Source organism: Euphorbia lathyris, chromosome 7 (assembly GCF_963576675.1).
Source record: "Euphorbia lathyris chromosome 7, ddEupLath1.1, whole genome shotgun sequence".
Lineage (NCBI taxonomy): Eukaryota > Viridiplantae > Streptophyta > Magnoliopsida > Malpighiales > Euphorbiaceae > Euphorbia > Euphorbia lathyris.
In genome coordinates, this window is record NC_088916.1 from 80,206,150 (window position 1) to 80,223,763 (window position 17,614).

The 17,614-nt window shown below is 36.6% G+C and overlaps 1 protein-coding gene across 2 annotated transcripts; it reads right to left on the reverse strand.

Annotated features, from left to right (window-relative positions):
• Positions 1-505: 505 nt before the first annotated feature.
• Positions 506-15,661, reverse strand: LOC136235230 (cinnamoyl-CoA reductase 1-like). Of its 2 annotated transcripts, XM_066024819.1 has the most exons (6): positions 15,356-15,657; positions 13,893-14,062; positions 11,277-11,459; positions 9,218-9,380; positions 3,244-3,430; positions 506-782 (listed from the first exon to the last, which is right to left on the reverse strand). In XM_066024819.1, exons 1-6 carry the CDS (start codon positions 15,471-15,473, stop codon positions 647-649), a joined length of 957 nt encoding a protein of 318 aa, XP_065880891.1. In that variant the 5' UTR covers positions 15,474-15,657; the 3' UTR covers positions 506-646. The 2 variants fall into 2 exon arrangements, with proteins under 2 accessions (XP_065880891.1, XP_065880892.1); XM_066024820.1 differs by lacking the exon at positions 11,277-11,459 and having other exon boundaries at positions 15,356-15,661.
• Positions 15,662-17,614: the final 1,953 nt, after the last annotated feature.

A 17,614-nucleotide genomic window follows, 5' to 3' on the forward strand; every position in this document is an offset into this window, starting at 1 on the left:
TAAAGACAAAGGTATTAGTGGAGTTGAGATTCGGTCTGATTGTTTGTCTTTAGTTAACGCAATTAAAGATCGTTCTCACTCTCTATCTTATCTTTCTAATTGTATTGATTTGTTCAAAGAGTTAGATGATGTATCGATCTCTTTTGTTAAGCGGTTAGCGAACTGTGCGGCTCATAGGTTAGTTAGGGCTGTCAGTTCTGTGTCTCACCGTAGTGAGTGGTATTCTGCTCCTCCCTTTTTGTATCCCATTCTTTTAGCTGATATCAGCCAATAAAGTTCTGCTTTCTTTCAAAAAAATAAAAAAGAGACTATCGAGACACTTTGAAAGTTCAGGAGCCAATCAAGCTTCTAACTTCGTCAGAGGATGTATTAAGCCTTTTTTCTTAAGTACTTCAGATTGAGCATTTTTTTCAATCACATGAAACATTCATGCATTTTTCACTTAAAAAAGAAGGGTAAAATACATCCATAGCCTCATAAATGTAGGACTTAAATAAAAGTAAAATACATTATAACCCGTGAATTTCATTTCTTAACGTTAAAATCCTTCGACTTTACATTACTGTAATTTTAAAGTCGAAATCGATCAACAAAAAAAGCCGTTAAAAATTAACGAAATAATAACATAGACGAGCATAGTTTATGTTCACTCCAAGATTCCAGACTTTCTATAGCTCTCCACAGAATCTACTAGAGTTTCCTCCAATGACCTGTAACTCCAACCTAGTTTCTGCAGCTTTTCTGAGCTCACCAATGGCTGTTCTTCCCCAAACTCAGTGAATCTGGAAGGAAACATTAGGAAACAACTCCATCAAGGTAATCAATACTAGGAAACTAGCCACAATAAGGTATAAAAAGGCGGCCCGGTGCACTACGCGTCCCCGCTGAGCGAGGGTCCGGAAAGGGATCCCACCACAAGGGTGTACTGGGGGCAAGCCTTCCCCTGTCAATTTATTTGGCAAGAGGCCGCTCCTAAGACTCGAACCTGTGACCTCTTGATCACACGACAACAACGTTTACCGTTGTGCCCACAATGAGGTATAAAAGGATAAAATAAAAATAAAATCTAATACATTCAGTGACGGATGACGATGGATCCAGAATTCACTGACAGGGATGCTTGTAGTGGTCTCTCGTAATTTATAAAGGCTAAATTGATATTTTTTTGGGTGTTTATACATAAAAAAATTAAAGCCCCATGCATAGATTTCATAGAATTTTCGGGGTTTTCTGATGACTAGTGGGTGCTCAAAATCCTCTCTAGACCCCTAGATCCGTACCTGATTCCTTGTACTTATTCAGAAAAATCAATTGTCCCTCTATACTTATAGTTTGCAAACATCCAATTTATCCCATGGACTAGATTAAAGTGGCATATTGATCTCTCTAAATCCACGTGGCACAACAAAGGGTGATTTTGGATAAGTTAAAAGTGTGCGTCACTTTAAACAAATTCAAGAGCCAATATGTTCAGGAGACCAATAGGCTACTTTAAGAAAGTTCAAAGAGTCAATAGGAAGGTTGTAAGACCCAAACCGGACCGTCCGGTTCAACCGGACTCGGTCGGTTTGCCGGTCCGAAGATACTAAAAAATTAACATTAGTGAAACCGCTTAAAACCCATTGAAAAAGACCCACATAATGGGAAATGATAAATAGCACACAAGAATAATTTGTTTGCTTAGTTAAAGCTATGTTTGGTTCATCTGTTGTTGTTAGTTATTGTTGGTAGCTTGACTACTAGTAACAGCTATTTCTCAATCCTAACCGAACACTTTTATATCTACTGTTTGGAGTAAAACACAGCAAAAAGAGCTACAAAAAGGTGAATTTGATCCACATTATGAAAAATGATAAGTAGAGCACGCGACTAATTTGTTTGCTTGGTTAAAGGTATGCTTGGTTCAAGTAAATAACCAAGTGTTGTTGTAAAATACAAGATTGCTCGGCCGGGGCCAATTTTACGCTAACTAAACTTTTACGGGCCATTCTTTTCAATCTTATTTTACATCTTTCTCATCTATTTTATTTTCAACAGATACTTTTGGGGGCATCTTGCACCCCAAAACACTCAATTTGCCGGAGACAGGGTCCGAACCATCGGATGGAGGGCTGAGGCGCCCCTTGGCAACCCCAGTCTCCGCCCCTGGTTGTTAGCTATTGTTGGTAGCTGACAGGTGTTATCTGATTATTATTTTTTAAATAGCTATCAAAAGTTGTTTCTCAATCCTAATCGAATAATTTTATGTGGCTGTTTGTTTTCAAAATTTGGAACTGCCTTTTGCCTTTGGCAAAAAGCATCCTAAGGCCCCTGATCTTTCATTGTTTGGTGCATTAAGCCCTCGATCTTTTATTTAAACACATTGAGCCCCTGATCTTTCACTATTTGGTGCATTAAGCCCTCGATCTTTCATTTAGACACATTGAGCCCTTGATCTTTCATATATGGGTGTATTAGGTCCTTCCATAAATCAATTAATATATAGGTTTATTAAGGGCATGTTTGGTGTGACAACAAATGATGTTCTAAAAATAACAAATTCTAAAATAAAAAATATATTATACAAATTAATAAAAATAATTTAAATAAAAAATAAAAAATTTATTGAACACAATAAAACCTTGTTTTTCGATAATTATGTTCTAAAAATAAAAATAATGTTAAAATTGAAGCACATTTTGTGGAAATAAGAAGGGTAATTTTATCAATAACAAGTAACTACAAACAACTATTCATGAAAAGAGCTTTTCGTGAAAAGCTCCAAAATGTTGCAGTGTCCAGAGAAAATGCGAAACGCTGCAGTTATATAAACCTAACCAAACATGCCCTTAATAAACCTATATATTAATTGATTTACGGAAGGGCCTAATACACCCATATATGAAAGATCAAGGGCTCAATGTGTCTAAATGAAAGATCGAGGGCTTAATGCATCAAATGATGAAAGATCAGGGGCTTAATGTGTCTAAATAAAAGATCGAGGGCTTAATACACCAAACAATGAAAGATCAGGGGCCTCAGGATGCTTTTTGCCTTTGCCTTTTAAGTCTGTTAACAAAAAACGTCTGTTAAAAATTCGAAACAATTGCTTTTTAGAGAAAAATTAATTAATATCTGCTACCTATCAGTAACAGCAAACAACAAACAGCTAACAGTAGCAGCAAACAACAAACAGGAGCAGGTGAAACAAACGAATACTAATTGGAAGTAAAACAACAAAAATGAGTTACAAAAAGCCGTTACCTTTGAGGATAATTATAGTTAGGATATAAACTCCTCAATTTCTCAATCAGGTCTCTGGTTTTGATTTCATGAACACTGCATATGTATCTCCCTTCTGCCTCAGGCTTTTCATATGCCAATAGCAGCGCTTCTGCTACGTCACGTACATCTACTACATAACGAAGTTTGTTTTCGATTGATTCACATCCTTCAGAATGGCATGCCATACATAACACAAGTTAGAATAATCAACGAAAATATTTGTGAACTATGCTGCAAGGAAACGGACACGGAAAATGTTATTTCTAAAACATAATCTTTAAAATAGTTTCAAACAAACACAGACATGGACACGAAAGAAGTGTCCGTACATCGTAGGTTGTGAATGAAACAGCATTCTGTATCAGCTCTCAGAAAGAACAAAGCATTATCTAAAGTTGTATAATTAGCATTTGAAGAGATTAACAATAATGTGATAGAGATTGTGTCTAGGATGGTAATTCAAGCAATTCTAATTAGACTAGGAAAGCACATGTAATATCCTAATTAGAATAGATCTCTCTAGGCTGTATATATATCTGTTATCCTAGATCCTGTAAATTACGTTTTCAATAATATACAGAATCAGTATTCCTCCAATCTTACATGGTATCAGAGCCTAAAGGTTAACACCATATTTTTTCCGAGATCTCTCTCTTTTCTCCTGCTTTTTTTTTTGCCCTAATTTTTCTTCTCTTCCAATTCGATTATGTCTACTGCTTCCTCAAATACGTCTGGAACTATGGGATCGAACTCCACTGGTTCAACAGCCTCATCAGCCTCCTCGGGTTCTCATGTTTCGGTTGTCGCTCCTCCTCTTGTCTCTCCCGTTGGAACGATCACCCATAGCTTGAGTACCAAACTCACCTCTACCAATTTTTATGTTTGGAAAACTCAAGTTGATCTTGTCTTACGAGCTAATAAACTTCAAAATCATGTGGAACAAAATCCTCCAGCCGCAGACAGTGAGGGTTTTGATGCTTGGGAATCTCAGGATTTGAAAATTTTATCCTGGTTATACTCATCTGTATCTGATGTTATGCTTCCGCAACTAATGGGCTCCAAAACCTATCGTGATGCATGGACTAAAGCTCATGAGATTTTTGCGCAGGGTTCGCGCCCCATGGTGGTCCATATTCGTCGTCAATTGCAGACCTTGAAGATGGGATCTGATTCTGTTACTGTTTATATGCAGAAGGCTAAAGCTTTAGCTGATCAATTAGCCTTATATGATGATCCGATACGTTCTAATGATCTTGTTGATTGTGTCTTGGCTGGTCTTGGCAGCGATTATAAACCGTTGGCTCGGTCTCTTCGGGCAACACAAGTGCCGGTCAATTTCAATCATTTGTTTGGTTTGTTGCTGAATGAGGAATTACAGTTATCTGATGAACCTGCCCCCCTTGATATTGTTGCACCTTCAGTTAATTATGTGTCTCGTGGAGGGAATTCACGTGGCCGAGGCCGTGGTCGTGGAAACCGTGGTAATTTTGGGCGTGGCCGTGGTGCCTCAAATCAATCTTGGACTACTCAAACTCAATCTGCCCCGGTTGATGTTTCTACTATTACTTGTTTTAATTGTCAAGGCAGAGGACATTATGCCAACAAGTGTAGCTCGCCAGCTTTCCCTCGGGATCAGCGCAATTTTCGTCCTCAATCAAATGTTGCAGCTACCTCTTCAAATGGAAATCAATGGATCATGGATACTGGTGCGACTCATCACCTAACCTCGAATTTGGGAAATCTCCAGCTTCATTCTGAGTATCAGGGTCCCGAAAACGTCACTTTAGGTAATGGTGCTCAAATTCCTATTAAATCCGTGGGTTCTTTTGTCTGTCAGGCTAACGGTAAAACTCTTGATTTCCGTGATGTCCTTTTTGTTCCGTCTGCCTCGCATAATCTTATTTCTGTTCGGTCTCTAACAGCATCTAATAAAATTTCTGTTGAATTTTTTGCCGACTCTTTTGTTCTTAAGGATTTGGAAACGAAGGCTATAATCCTCAAGGGGCGGAGTAAGGACGGCCTCTACTACCTACCAGTGACTTCTTCCTATCCAGTTCAATTAAATTTTGCAGCTCTCTCTACCTGGCATGCTCGTTTGGGTCACGCGGCGCAGCCAGTTGTTAGCAAATTAGTTTCGGATAATATTATTGTAGCTTCGAACAATAAATCAAAATCATTATGTGATGCTTGTTGTTTAAGCAAAATTCATAAACTTCCATTTATCAAATCTACTTTTATTGCCACTCAGCCTTTACAGTTAATTTGTTCTGATGTTTGGGGTCCTGCTAAAATTGCCTCTCATGATGGGTGTCGTTATTACGTTCTATTCTTTGATCATTATACAAAATATTCTTGGATTTACTTTCTCAAACGTAAGTCTGAGGTTTTTGATGTTTTTGTTCGTTTTCGTGCTGTTGTTGAAAAATATTTTGGTTTACCAATCAAAATTTTTCAATCTGATTGGGGGGGCGAGTTCCAAGCCCTTACCAAATATTTGTCTACTGTTGGTATTGTGCAGCGTTCTTCTTGTCCTTACACCCCTGAACAAAACGGCTGTGCTGAACGTAAACATCGTCAGATTGTTGAAACAGGATTGGCTTTGCTTAACCACGCTAAATTACCGCCTATTTTTTGGTCATATGCTTTTGACACTGCAGTCTACCTTATTAATCGTTTACCTTCCTCTGTAGTGAATTTTGCCATACCATATCATTTATTGTTTGGCTCTATGCCTGATTATTCGCAATTGCGTGTTTTTGGTTGTTTATGTTATCCGTGGTTACGTCCTTATTCAACTCATAAACTGTCTCCTCGTTCTACTAAGTGTATTTTTTTGGGATATAGCAAACTTCACAAAGGTTATAGGTGTTTTGACCCAATATCTGGAAAATCGTATGTCTCACGTCATGTTTTGTTTGATGAACAGGAGTTTCCGTATTCGGGGTTAGTTCGATCACCGTGTTCTAGTATCCATGATCCATCACCGGCCATTTTACCCACTCCAACAGTTACGTTCCAGCTGCTTTCGAGTTCCTCAGACCCTGCTCCGTCAGCTCCTACCACTGTTTCTGCGCCTGTTTTGCCCACTGTACAGAACCCGGATTTTGGAACACCGGTTTCTGCTGTTTCTGCCCCTGCACAGAACCCGGTGATTCTAGAACCGGTTTCACCTGCAACGCCCAGAACTGTGTCGTCTGTTTCTGACTCTCAAGCTGGTTCTCCTATGATTTCGGTGGAGTCTAGTAATCAAGCCTCTGTCACATCTGATTCTACGACTCCATCAGCTTCTCCTTTAATCAATGCCTTACGTGATCCTGACAAGCGCCTGGTAACTCGTTCTCAGGTGGGGACTTTTAAACCTAAAATTCTACAAACGACTGTTACTCCTACAACCTTCCTACAAGCTTCCAAATCTCCTGAATGGCGAAATGCTATGGTTGAGGAATATAATGCATTAATTCGGAACGGAACGTGGGAGCTTGTTGACTTGCCTCAAGGGGCTAATCTGATTGACAGTCGCTGGATATTCAAGGAGAAGACTAAAGCTGATGGCACAATAGAAAGATATAAGGCGCGTTTAGTGGCCAGAGGTTTTAATCAACGCCCAGGTATTGACTATACCGAAACATTTAGTCCTGTCGTAAAACCTACTACTATCCGTCTTATTCTATCTATTGCTGTGTCTCTGGGATGGGAAACTTTGCAATTAGATGTCTCTAATGCTTTTCTGCATGGTGATTTACATGAGGATGTATATATGAGTCAACCTGCGGGTTTTGTTGATCCTTCATATCCTCTTCGTGTGTGTAAATTGAATAAGTCATTATATGGGTTGAAGCAATCTCCTCGGATGTGGCATGAAAAATTGACGTCCAAGTTTGTTCAATTTGGTTTCTTTGGTTCGAAGACTGACAGTTCCTTGTATTGTTACATTCATGGCTCGGTGCGTATTTACTGTCTTATCTATGTTGATGATTTGTTATTAACTGGGAATTCTCCTATTTTTCTTCAACGGCTGGTCACTTTTCTTGAGAGTCAATTTGCTATTCGTAATATGGGGTCCCTACATTATTTTCTGGGCATTGAAGTAAGTGTCCTCTCTGATGGATTGTTGTTGCATCAAAGCAAGTACTGTAAGGCAATTTTGAGTAAAGCGAACATGCTTGGGTCTAAACCCGTGGCCAGTCCTACTAATCCTGCCGAGAAATTGAAGTTGGGGGATGCGCTTCTCTTCGCTGATTCCACACTTTACCGAAGCATCGTTAGGAGTCTTCAATATTTGACGTTTACACGTCCTGATATTGCCTTTGCAGTTAACAAAGTTTCACAATTTATGCATCAACCTACGGAAACTCACTGGGGGGCGGTCAAGCGTATTCTGCGCTATTTGAATGGTACTTTGGAATTGGGGCTGCACATGAAGAAAGGTCCTCTTGGACACTTAACCTGTTTTTCCGATGCTGACTGGGGCGGTGATCAAGATGATCGCAAATCTACGACTGGTTATGCTGTGTTTCTCGGCCCAAATCTCCTCTCTTGGACTTCGCGAAAGCAACGGACAGTTTCACGGTCATCTACCGAGGCCGAGTACAGGTCCTTAGCCACGGCTACTTCGGAGATCAGCTGGCTTCAAATGTTGATGAACGAAATCGGTTATCCTACGTCAAGTCCTCCTATTCTATGGTGTGACAACTTGAGTGCTGTTTATTTCCAATCCTGTGTTTCATCATACTACTAAACACTTGGAAATTGATTTTTACTTCGTTCGTGATCGGGTCCGTTCCAAGTCTTTGGTTGTGCGTTATATCTCCACGGAGGATCAAACCGCAGATGTTTTTACCAAGCCTTTGGCTCGTCGGCGATTTCAGTTTTTATGTGACAAGCTTACAGTTCGTGCTCGATCTGTACAGCTTGAGGGGGGGGTGATAGAGATTGTGTCTAGGATGGTAATTCAAGCAATTCTAATTAGACTAGGAAAGCACATGTAATATCCTAATTAGAATAGATCTCTCTAGGCTGTATATATATCTGTTATCCTAGATCCTGTAAATTACGTTTTCAATAATACACAGAATCAGTATTCCTCCAATCTTACATAATGCCTATGCATTCCATTTCGAGGTAAATTGCGCCTATGGTCATTGAAGTTTAGGGTCAATTTCAAAAAAACCAGTGAACTTCGTTTTGTTTCAATAAAAGCTTTTATTTTATTGCAATAAAGTCATCTGGAACAGTGACATAACAGCCACGTTGGAAATGAATGGCTCTTCCGTATATCATGGCAGACACATGACAGCAAAAAGAAAAAGTACATTTTTTATTTACTTAATTCGACTACATTAAACTGTCACGTGGAAGCCAAAAACTGTTTGTTTTGACTGTAAAATGACATACACGCGGTTGTCATGTGACTGTCGTGTTATATGTAAAAGTAATTTCTCGTCAACTAGGTTCTCACATCACTATTCCAATGACTTTTTCTTTCTGAATTGGTTGGAATGACTTCATAGAAATAAAAAGGAACGTCCAATGACTTTTTTTTTTTATAATTCCAATGACTTTATTGAAACAAAATGAAGTTCAATGACCTTTTTGAAACCGATCCCAAATTTCAGTGACCATTGGTGCAATTTACCCTCCCCATTTCACTGTTTCAGCAAATCATATAGCTATTTTCACTGAAAAATTCTACCAATTGAGAGCAAACAATGTGTTTTATCTCAACTATTATTTTGAAATTTCTCTTCTCGTGCACTACTTTTTTTCTAAGAGAATTACACGAGACAAGATTGATTAGACTAAAATCCTATACACCACGTCATACCAAAAAATTCCTCCGACTTTAACAGTGTCACTAGAAGTTCCTTTTTCGGTAACATTGAAAACCACTTTGTTTAAAAAAAATCAGTCATCAAAGTATCAAAACGCAAAATTAAACCACAACTTTTGGCACCTTTTAAGAGCTTGAGGAGAAACATGGTGCTCGCATTCAATGTGGACTGCAGAATTGGCCCCAAAATCAGAGAAGGACAAACAGTTACAACAACAAGTCCTCTTTGTTTTGCATAGTCGAAAGCTTGACTTTCTGCTTCTGTCTTGGAAAGACAGTACCAATTCTGTAACAAAAAAAAATGTAAGGCTTATCAATTTACGACACGACTACACTGTTTACATAAACAATCCGTTTGACAAAATTATTATTTTTGTGTCTTTTCTATTAGGAATAAGGTCCAACTTTGTGTCTATAGTTTTTCAGGAAATGCAGAATCATCCCTAACGTATAAAATGGTACAATTTCAACTCCATCTAGCAGAAAATTTAAACAAAATCGCCTTAATGTCATTTGACTCGTTATTAACACAACTCCGCCTGTCAGTGTCACTTGGTGGCATTTACAGCCAGTCCCAAGCCCGAATAAAGGAGGAGGGTTGCGGTAGGTTTGTGGAGGCCAGCGTAAAACTTAGCCACATCTTATGGACATGAATTCATGTTAGCCGACCCCGAATCATTTCGGGACTAAGGCTTTATTGTTGTTGTTGACTCGTTATTAACAACAGACCTTTCAAACATCAATGATGCCTAAAATATTTATAATGTTACTACCACACAGTTACAAACAACCTGCCAAAATGCCAACATTTAAATCTACCGGATACAAGCTAATCACAAAAAAAAACCTAAAATGTTTATTGTGTTGTTAAAACAATCTGCTAAAATCATGAAACTGCTTCAGTTTAAACTTGTTTTGAAGATTCGATGTGGCAATCGAGTAACTGTCAAATCATTCCGTTCAAATTTTCTATTAGGTAGGGGTAAAGTTACATCATTGCGTACGTTAGGTGTAAATCTGCACTCCCCTAAAGGGAAAATTTAGACCTTATAGATACAATACAAAATTAGTCCTACAGATGCTGGGAGTGAACATATTTAGACTCCACCTACAAAAAAAAAAATAGCATTAATATTTTGTAGATAGAGCAATTTCACACTCTATTAACAGCAAATCAGAATCTCATTTCCCGTTAATTTGGTTTCATGAACATCCAAATTTAACCAAAGTTAGCGCTAATATTGCACGTCTTTATGCATGGAATCTAAATCTATTGTTGAAATACATGGGATACCATATAGACTAAAACTATATTAATATCCCATGTGTTGATTAACTTGCAGGACGTGGTAATGTGTGTCTGTGTTGTGCACATTTCAAGCCCACTGGACATTCGGGTGCGGGAGTGTGTCAAATATTAATATGAATTAGGCCTTTAATTATCAACTTAACCTTTTAATTCAATTGGTTCCATGACAGTTCCCAAAATTTAGCCCTCATTGGTAGGTAATCTGTAAATTCCACTGTAAATCCTCATCGAGGTCTGTGGTTTGCCCTGACCTTGGGAGTGGGTAGACCTACCCTTACCTAAACTTTTTAAGATAAAAAAAAAAAAAAAAAAAACCACAGGGCTACATTTATACCTTAGGTGGCGCAAAAGTGCAACCAAATTAATGTGAAATTGACTTCTGATAGATCTTTCATTAATAGAGTTTGAAATTACTCTATCTAAAAAACGCTAGTGGCAACATTGCACGATTTTATAAGTGGAGTCAAGATCTATTCTACCACAATAACAATAGGACTAAATTTGCAGCTTATTCTATCATACATAATCATGCGGTATAGATCACGTAATACAATTATGACACGATAACACATGCTAACAAGTCTTCTTATACCGCATTATTACATGATTAATTCCATTAAGCAAAGTAGCATCATCACAAAAAGTAGGGGTTGGCAATTTTTGACACGAAAATACGATTTACAGATATAACCCAACTGACACGAGACGATTGTTAGGAAAATCACTTTTTTAGCATTTATATCATATATAACCATATGGAACATATCTCTGAGATAACACGATTTTGACACGAAACACGAAATTGACACTAACAAAAAGTAGAAATTCAGGGATGAAAGTTCAGTAGAAGAACAGATTGTTTGAGTTGCAAACCTTAGTTGTACTGCAATACTCCTTCTCAGACCAACAACTCTCGTCCATCACTTGAGAATTAGGCCAGTTTGGGTTCATGATAACTGCAGCAACAGATGACACAACAACAACTCGCTTCACCTTTGCTTCATCGCATGCTCTAAGCACATTTAGGGTGCCATTTACAGCCGGCTCTAATAAAACCTAAGATCATGAACACATGCCAGTCTGAGTCTCTTAATTGATTTTGATGAAAACGAAGTATAAATAAAGTTCTAATAATCTATGATGCACGGAAATGGAAACTGAAATGGAAACGGGGGAAACGGAATTTCTAATAAACATAGGAAACGGAAACGTGTAAATATTAAAAATATAAGAGCATATTTATAAATATTGAAAAATATAATAAATATAAAAATAATAATAAATATATAAAATAATTATTGATAAAACAATAAAAATGAAGAATTCATAATTCCATAATTATAGCTTTTTATATAACACAAATTTCTTTACAATGAGTATAAAAGGTTTGACATATGTCTATCATGCAAGGTTCTTAAATTTAAAAACATAAATCAAAATTTCAAAACCAAAAATAGCTATTTATGGTTTTTAATCATCGAAAAGAGACAACAAGACTGAAACTCAAACTCTTCACTCTACTAAGTTCTAAACTCTAGGAATTTTTGTTTATAATTTTAAGAATCTGAACGGAATCTTACAATTGGATTCGATTCACGATTCACAAAATGAGGATTTCGATTCACGAGTCGAATATCGAGTTGACAACTATACACCAAAAGTTAATTCAAAGGGGGAGAATTGTTTCATGGATATAAGGAGCTATATAGTTCTCTAATTAAGCAATATTGGACATTTAACACACACCTCACGTCTAAACCATTTAGAGCGTGAAGCAAACATCAGTGTATGACCCACCATTGAATACAAGGTTCTGATATCATGTAAGTAAAGGCATAATTCAACCCAACAGGTAGGGATACTTGTTTCGGGTATATAAGGAGCCATATAGCTCCCCTAATTAAACAATGTTGGATATTTAACACATACCAAAACAATTTGGAGCGCTGAGCAAATAGCAAGACTCTAATACCATGTAAATAAATTGAACACAAGATACTAATACCATGTAAATAAAAGCCTAACTCACCCCCAAAAGTAGTGAGAAATTACCTCATGTATATAAGGGGTCATATTTGGAGCGTGAAACAAATATCAACGGTCGATCCAACATTAAATGCAAGACTTCAATACCATGTAAATAAGAGTCTAACTCACTCAAAAGATAGAGAGAATTGCCTCAGGTATACGAGGAGACATATATGTCACGGGATAGAAAGTCACCCAAAAGACTGCCCGCGACAAGCACCAATAGGGCAAGAAAAGCACCGAAGGGCATTTTTGTCATTTTACTGTACACAATGTTGTTGGCCATCCCGGAATACGTTTTGGTAATGTGGATTGCCACCAAGCCCAAAGCAGCCGGCCAACGGGCCTGTGCCTGTTGGGCATGATGTTGGCATAAAGATGCCTCCCCCCTGCCTTATACCGAGTCTGGACACACAGCCACTGGACATTCATGTGTTCCATTGAACACTACCTATCCAAAGGTATGTCTAGAGGTTCCCAAATGCTACCATATTTTATGGAGGAGTTTTATAGACTATATTGGGTCTATGACATTAGGGAAATGCGGAGAAAATTACCCACAATGGAAGAATTGGCATGGAGAAAGTCCAAAGGCCTGTGCAGAAGCCCGATGGACCCGCAGGCCAGACAGGCTGGGTGCCAGATCCAGTCAACCTCGGTTTGGGCAAGATGAACCACTGTTAGGCGAGAAACCTTCCAGAACGTGCCAAAATCACCCAGAACCTTCCGGAAGCTGCCCCAAGTGGCTGGGCAGCCTGCCTGCTAGACTTTTCTAGGCATTTTTACTTATAACTATTCTAGAAACTTACTAGGTCGGTACTAAGGCCTATAAATAGAGGCCAAGGCCATTCATTTGAGATATCTTGAGATCAAGACATTCAAGAAGTGCATGAGAGTCATTTAGCCTATTGCAACACTTTGTAAATCTATTGCAACACTTGTATTTTCTTATTTGCTTGTCAATACAATCTATCATTCTCCCAACCCTCTCAAACGTCCTTAGTGCTTTCGAATATCACTTCCACAACTCAATAGGCTTACTTAGCCGACTTTGATAGCGAGCGACTAAGTGCCACGCGGGTCGATACAAATCCCCCCGTGACATATAGCTCCCTAATTAATCAACATTGGATATTTAACACACACCTCTCACGCCCAAACCATTTGGAGAGTGAAGCAAATATCAACAAGTGATCCAATATTGAATACAAGGCACTAATACCATGTAAATAAAGGCTAACTCACCCCAAAAGGTAGGGAGAATTGGCTCGTGTACATAAAAAGCCATATAGCTATCTGATTTAGCAATGTGGGACTTTTAACACACCACTTACACCAAACCATTTGGAGCATAGAGCAAATATAAAAGCTTGGGTCACTCGAAAAAATCGGGAGAATTGTCTCACTTATATAAGAAGTCATGTAGTTCTCTAATTAAACGTACAAGTACATGAGTATTACCTCCGGATTTGGCACAACAACGGAAGGAACAGGAGAAGCAACATGAAAAACTCCAATGCATCCCTCAATAGCAGGATAAAGGGAGTTGTAATCTAGCAAGTCTGCCTTGAAAAGTTTGAGATTCTCAGATGCCTTTTCAAGCTTTTTCAAATGAGCATACTTTTCATCAGCTGCAGAATAATACACACCATTAAAAAAAAAGTATAAATTTAGCCTTATCGGGAGAATAGATTTAGACTTTATATATAAAACCGTGGAATGTTGGCACTAACATTTTGTAATGTAACAATTTCAGACTCCATTAACAGAAAATCCAATGAAAGTCTATTTCCCGTTAATTTGGGTTCATGTTTGTTCCATCTAAACTCCAGTGGCAAAGGTTAGTGCTAATATTGAATATTTTTATATGTGGTGTCTAAATCTGTTTTCACTCGATAACTAAAAGGCTATGTTTGCACCTTAGATTACGCAGACATGAAACGAAATCTGAAATTGTTCTATCTACAAAACACTACTAATACTACACGGTTTTATATGTATAAACTAAATCTGCTTTCCTCTCGATAATCATAGATTTCAATTTGTAAATATCCTATAAGAAATAAACACAAAAGGAAACAAGGATATCTCAGTTAGCATAGCAACCCAAAACACAACAATGAATCAAATTAAAGGGATAAGATACAAATTTAACTATAAGAGCAGATTTAGCCTTCATAAAAGTAGATTGACTCCCTAAACTTTGTTAGTGTCTCACAAGCTCTTTAAACTTGCTTATTTCGTATCACCAGCTCCCTAAATTTGCCCATAAAAGTAGATTAACTCCCTAAACTTTGCAAGTGTCTCACCAGCTCTCTAAACTTGCTTATTCCGTAACAACTAAATACAAAAACTTATTAAACCTAAATTCTAAAAATACATATCAGGTAATTTTTTTTCTACTCCTACCTTTCAACCTATTATAAGAGTTAGTGTTGCAGGTTTGATTGATCGAATGGATGAGGATCGAGAGTTAGTATTATGGTTTTTGTATTTAGTTGTTACGGAATAAGCAAGTTCAGGAATTTGGTGAGACATTTGCAAAGTGCATGGAGCTAATATACTTTTTATAGACAAGTTTAGGGAGCTAGTTATACTAAATAAGCAAATTTAAAGAGCTAGCATGTATTAGGCCTGTATAAAAATGTGCAATTTTAAACCTAACCTTTTACTAACCCAGCAATTTGAAGCCCCATTATGTGGAGCTCAGAGTCAACGCTGATAGGGGGGGTTTCAAATTGCTCTATTAGAGCAATATTGGGTTTAAGATTACACTAATTTTGTACTACAAACTAAATCTCCACTTTCCTAATAATCATATGACTAAAATTTAAACCTAATTCCTAAATTAAATAACAGCTAAAGCAGAGAATAGAAGCATGTAATAAAGGAAAGAAAGAAAGAAATTAGAGGATAGTGATTACAGGGTTCTCTGACAGTTCCATGGACAAGGTAGTTGTTAGATAGAAGAGTCTGAACAACCCAAGAACCTAAGTAACCGCCAGCACCAGTGACGCATACTTTGCCCTTTGTTGCTACCATTTTTTCAAACCCTAACTCGTCGTTGTAGATTCAGAAAGTAAAGATTCCTCCTGGAATAATGAAATATAAAGATGTACCTTCTCTGTTTCATTGGTTTTGACGTAAGTGCCTACGTATATTCAACCTCTTGATTCTTCTTGTTGTTGTTCTTCCGCCTTTCACTGTCAGATCAGTTTGCTAATATTTTATATTTACCCAGCAAAATGACAAGCAAACATACTATATATATTATATATATATATATATATATATATATATATATATATATGCAAGAATGGATAATGTATAAAAGTAGAGTAATAAAAAAGAAAGAAAATAATGTATAAAAGTATCTTTATTATTTAAAAGCCTGATACATCACAGACTGCCTCAACTTGTCCATAATAGTAGATTGACCACATTTTATTAAACTTGATTATTTTATATCACCAACTCTCTGAACTTGTCCATAGAAATAGATTAGTTCATTAAACTTTACAAGTGTCTAACCAACTCCCTAAACTAACTATTAAAACTAAATTTTAAAAATACTTCATCCAGAGAAGTAAACTTTTTTTCCTTGGGTTAAGGTGCAAAAATACCCCTAACGTTTTGAGTCAGGAGCAATTTTACCCCTAACGTCTAGAATGGTGCAATTTTGCCCCTAACGTTGAAAGTCAAGAGCAATTTTACCCCTAACGTTAATAAATTGGGTCAATTTAAGACACTATTATAAAACACAGATATTTTTGTTCCTTATTCAGCACCAATTGCATAACAATTCGTTCTGAAAAAATGATTTCATGTTTTTTATAATTTAATAATAGAATTTGATGTTAATATTTATAAACTTGGTGAATTTTTTGAATTTATTTTGTCTAATTCGTACAGAAAGATAATATATTTTTTATTTTTTTATTTTCTTTTCACATCCCAACGTATGTTTATAATTTGTTACTGATAAAATGACACACATATGAAGTGTAGATGATAAGATTCATTACCGAGAAGACAGTTTGATGAATTATTTCTCAAATTGACCCAATTTATTAACGTTAGGGGTAAAATTGATCTTGACTTTCAACGTTAGGGGTAAAATTGCACCATTTTAGACGTTAGGGGTAAAATTGCTCCTGACCCAAAACGTTAGGGGTATTTTTGCACCTTAACCCTTTTTTCTTTTCATACATTGCAACCTATTATAAGAATTAGTGTTGCAGTTTGAGAGATCAAATGGATAATGGTTGAGAGTTAGTATTCTATTGGATATGAATAAAGATAAAGGTTGAGATAAAGATAAAAATAAAAATATGATAGTCGAGAATTATTATTCATGTTTGGTTTAACCTTATTTAAACTACATAACATTAATTTGAGGGATAAGATGAATTTTTCCATCCTATTAAAATCGCATGAGCATATCTCAACTCCTTATATTACCCCTCACTTGGATATAAGATTTGAGGGACAAGACGCATATCCTTTTCTTATCTACCTAACTTATCTCTAAAACAAACATGAGATAACTCATCTCAGTTTTTTTTATCCCTATCCCCGTATCTTTATCCCCTCTAACAAACACCTCGTATGGTTTTTGTATTTAGTTTTTACTGGATAAGCAATTTTAGGGAGTTGTGAGACACTTATAAAGTTCATGAAGCTAATCTACTTTTATGGATAAATTCAGGGAGTTGGTGATACGGAATAATAAAGTTCAATGAGTTGGTGAGACACTTACAAAATTCAGGGAGTCAATATATTATTATGAACAAAAGTTCAGGGAGCTGGTGATGTACTATTCTTTATTTAAACGGAAGAATTGATTAATTGCACAAATGGGATAACTTTAAGAATTATGTTTTTTTTTATAAAATAAAGTATTTTATATTGTTAAGTTCTTAGGATTTTTTTTTTGTTTATTTTCTATTTAATATTTAGAATATTGAATATATATATTGATATTGATATTGAATATTTTTTTTCTTATATTAAATATTTCAATAATAGTTAATTATATTATCCAAAATGATTTGTTTTGATCTACGAAATCGGTCTATTATTTGGATTTCTTACTTGTTTTGTTACTGAATTTAGTGAATTTACATAAGCATAACAAAATTTGCAGATAAAAAAACTTTCATTTTCAAATTGGAATTGTTCTG

Excerpts from the sequence above, each read along its gene's own strand:
- LOC136235230 (XM_066024819.1), bottom strand. The coding sequence starts at position 15,473 with ATGGTAGCAACAAAGGGCAAAGTATGCGTCACTGGTGCTGGCGGTTAC. Across the intron at positions 14,063-15,355 it reads TGGAACTGTCAGAGAACCCT|CTGATGAAAAGTATGCTCAT; the intron begins GTAATCACTATC and ends ATTATTCTGCAG. Across the intron at positions 3,431-9,217 it reads TCTCCTCAAGCTCTTAAAAG|GATGTGAATCAATCGAAAAC; the intron begins GTGCCAAAAGTT and ends GCCATTCTGAAG.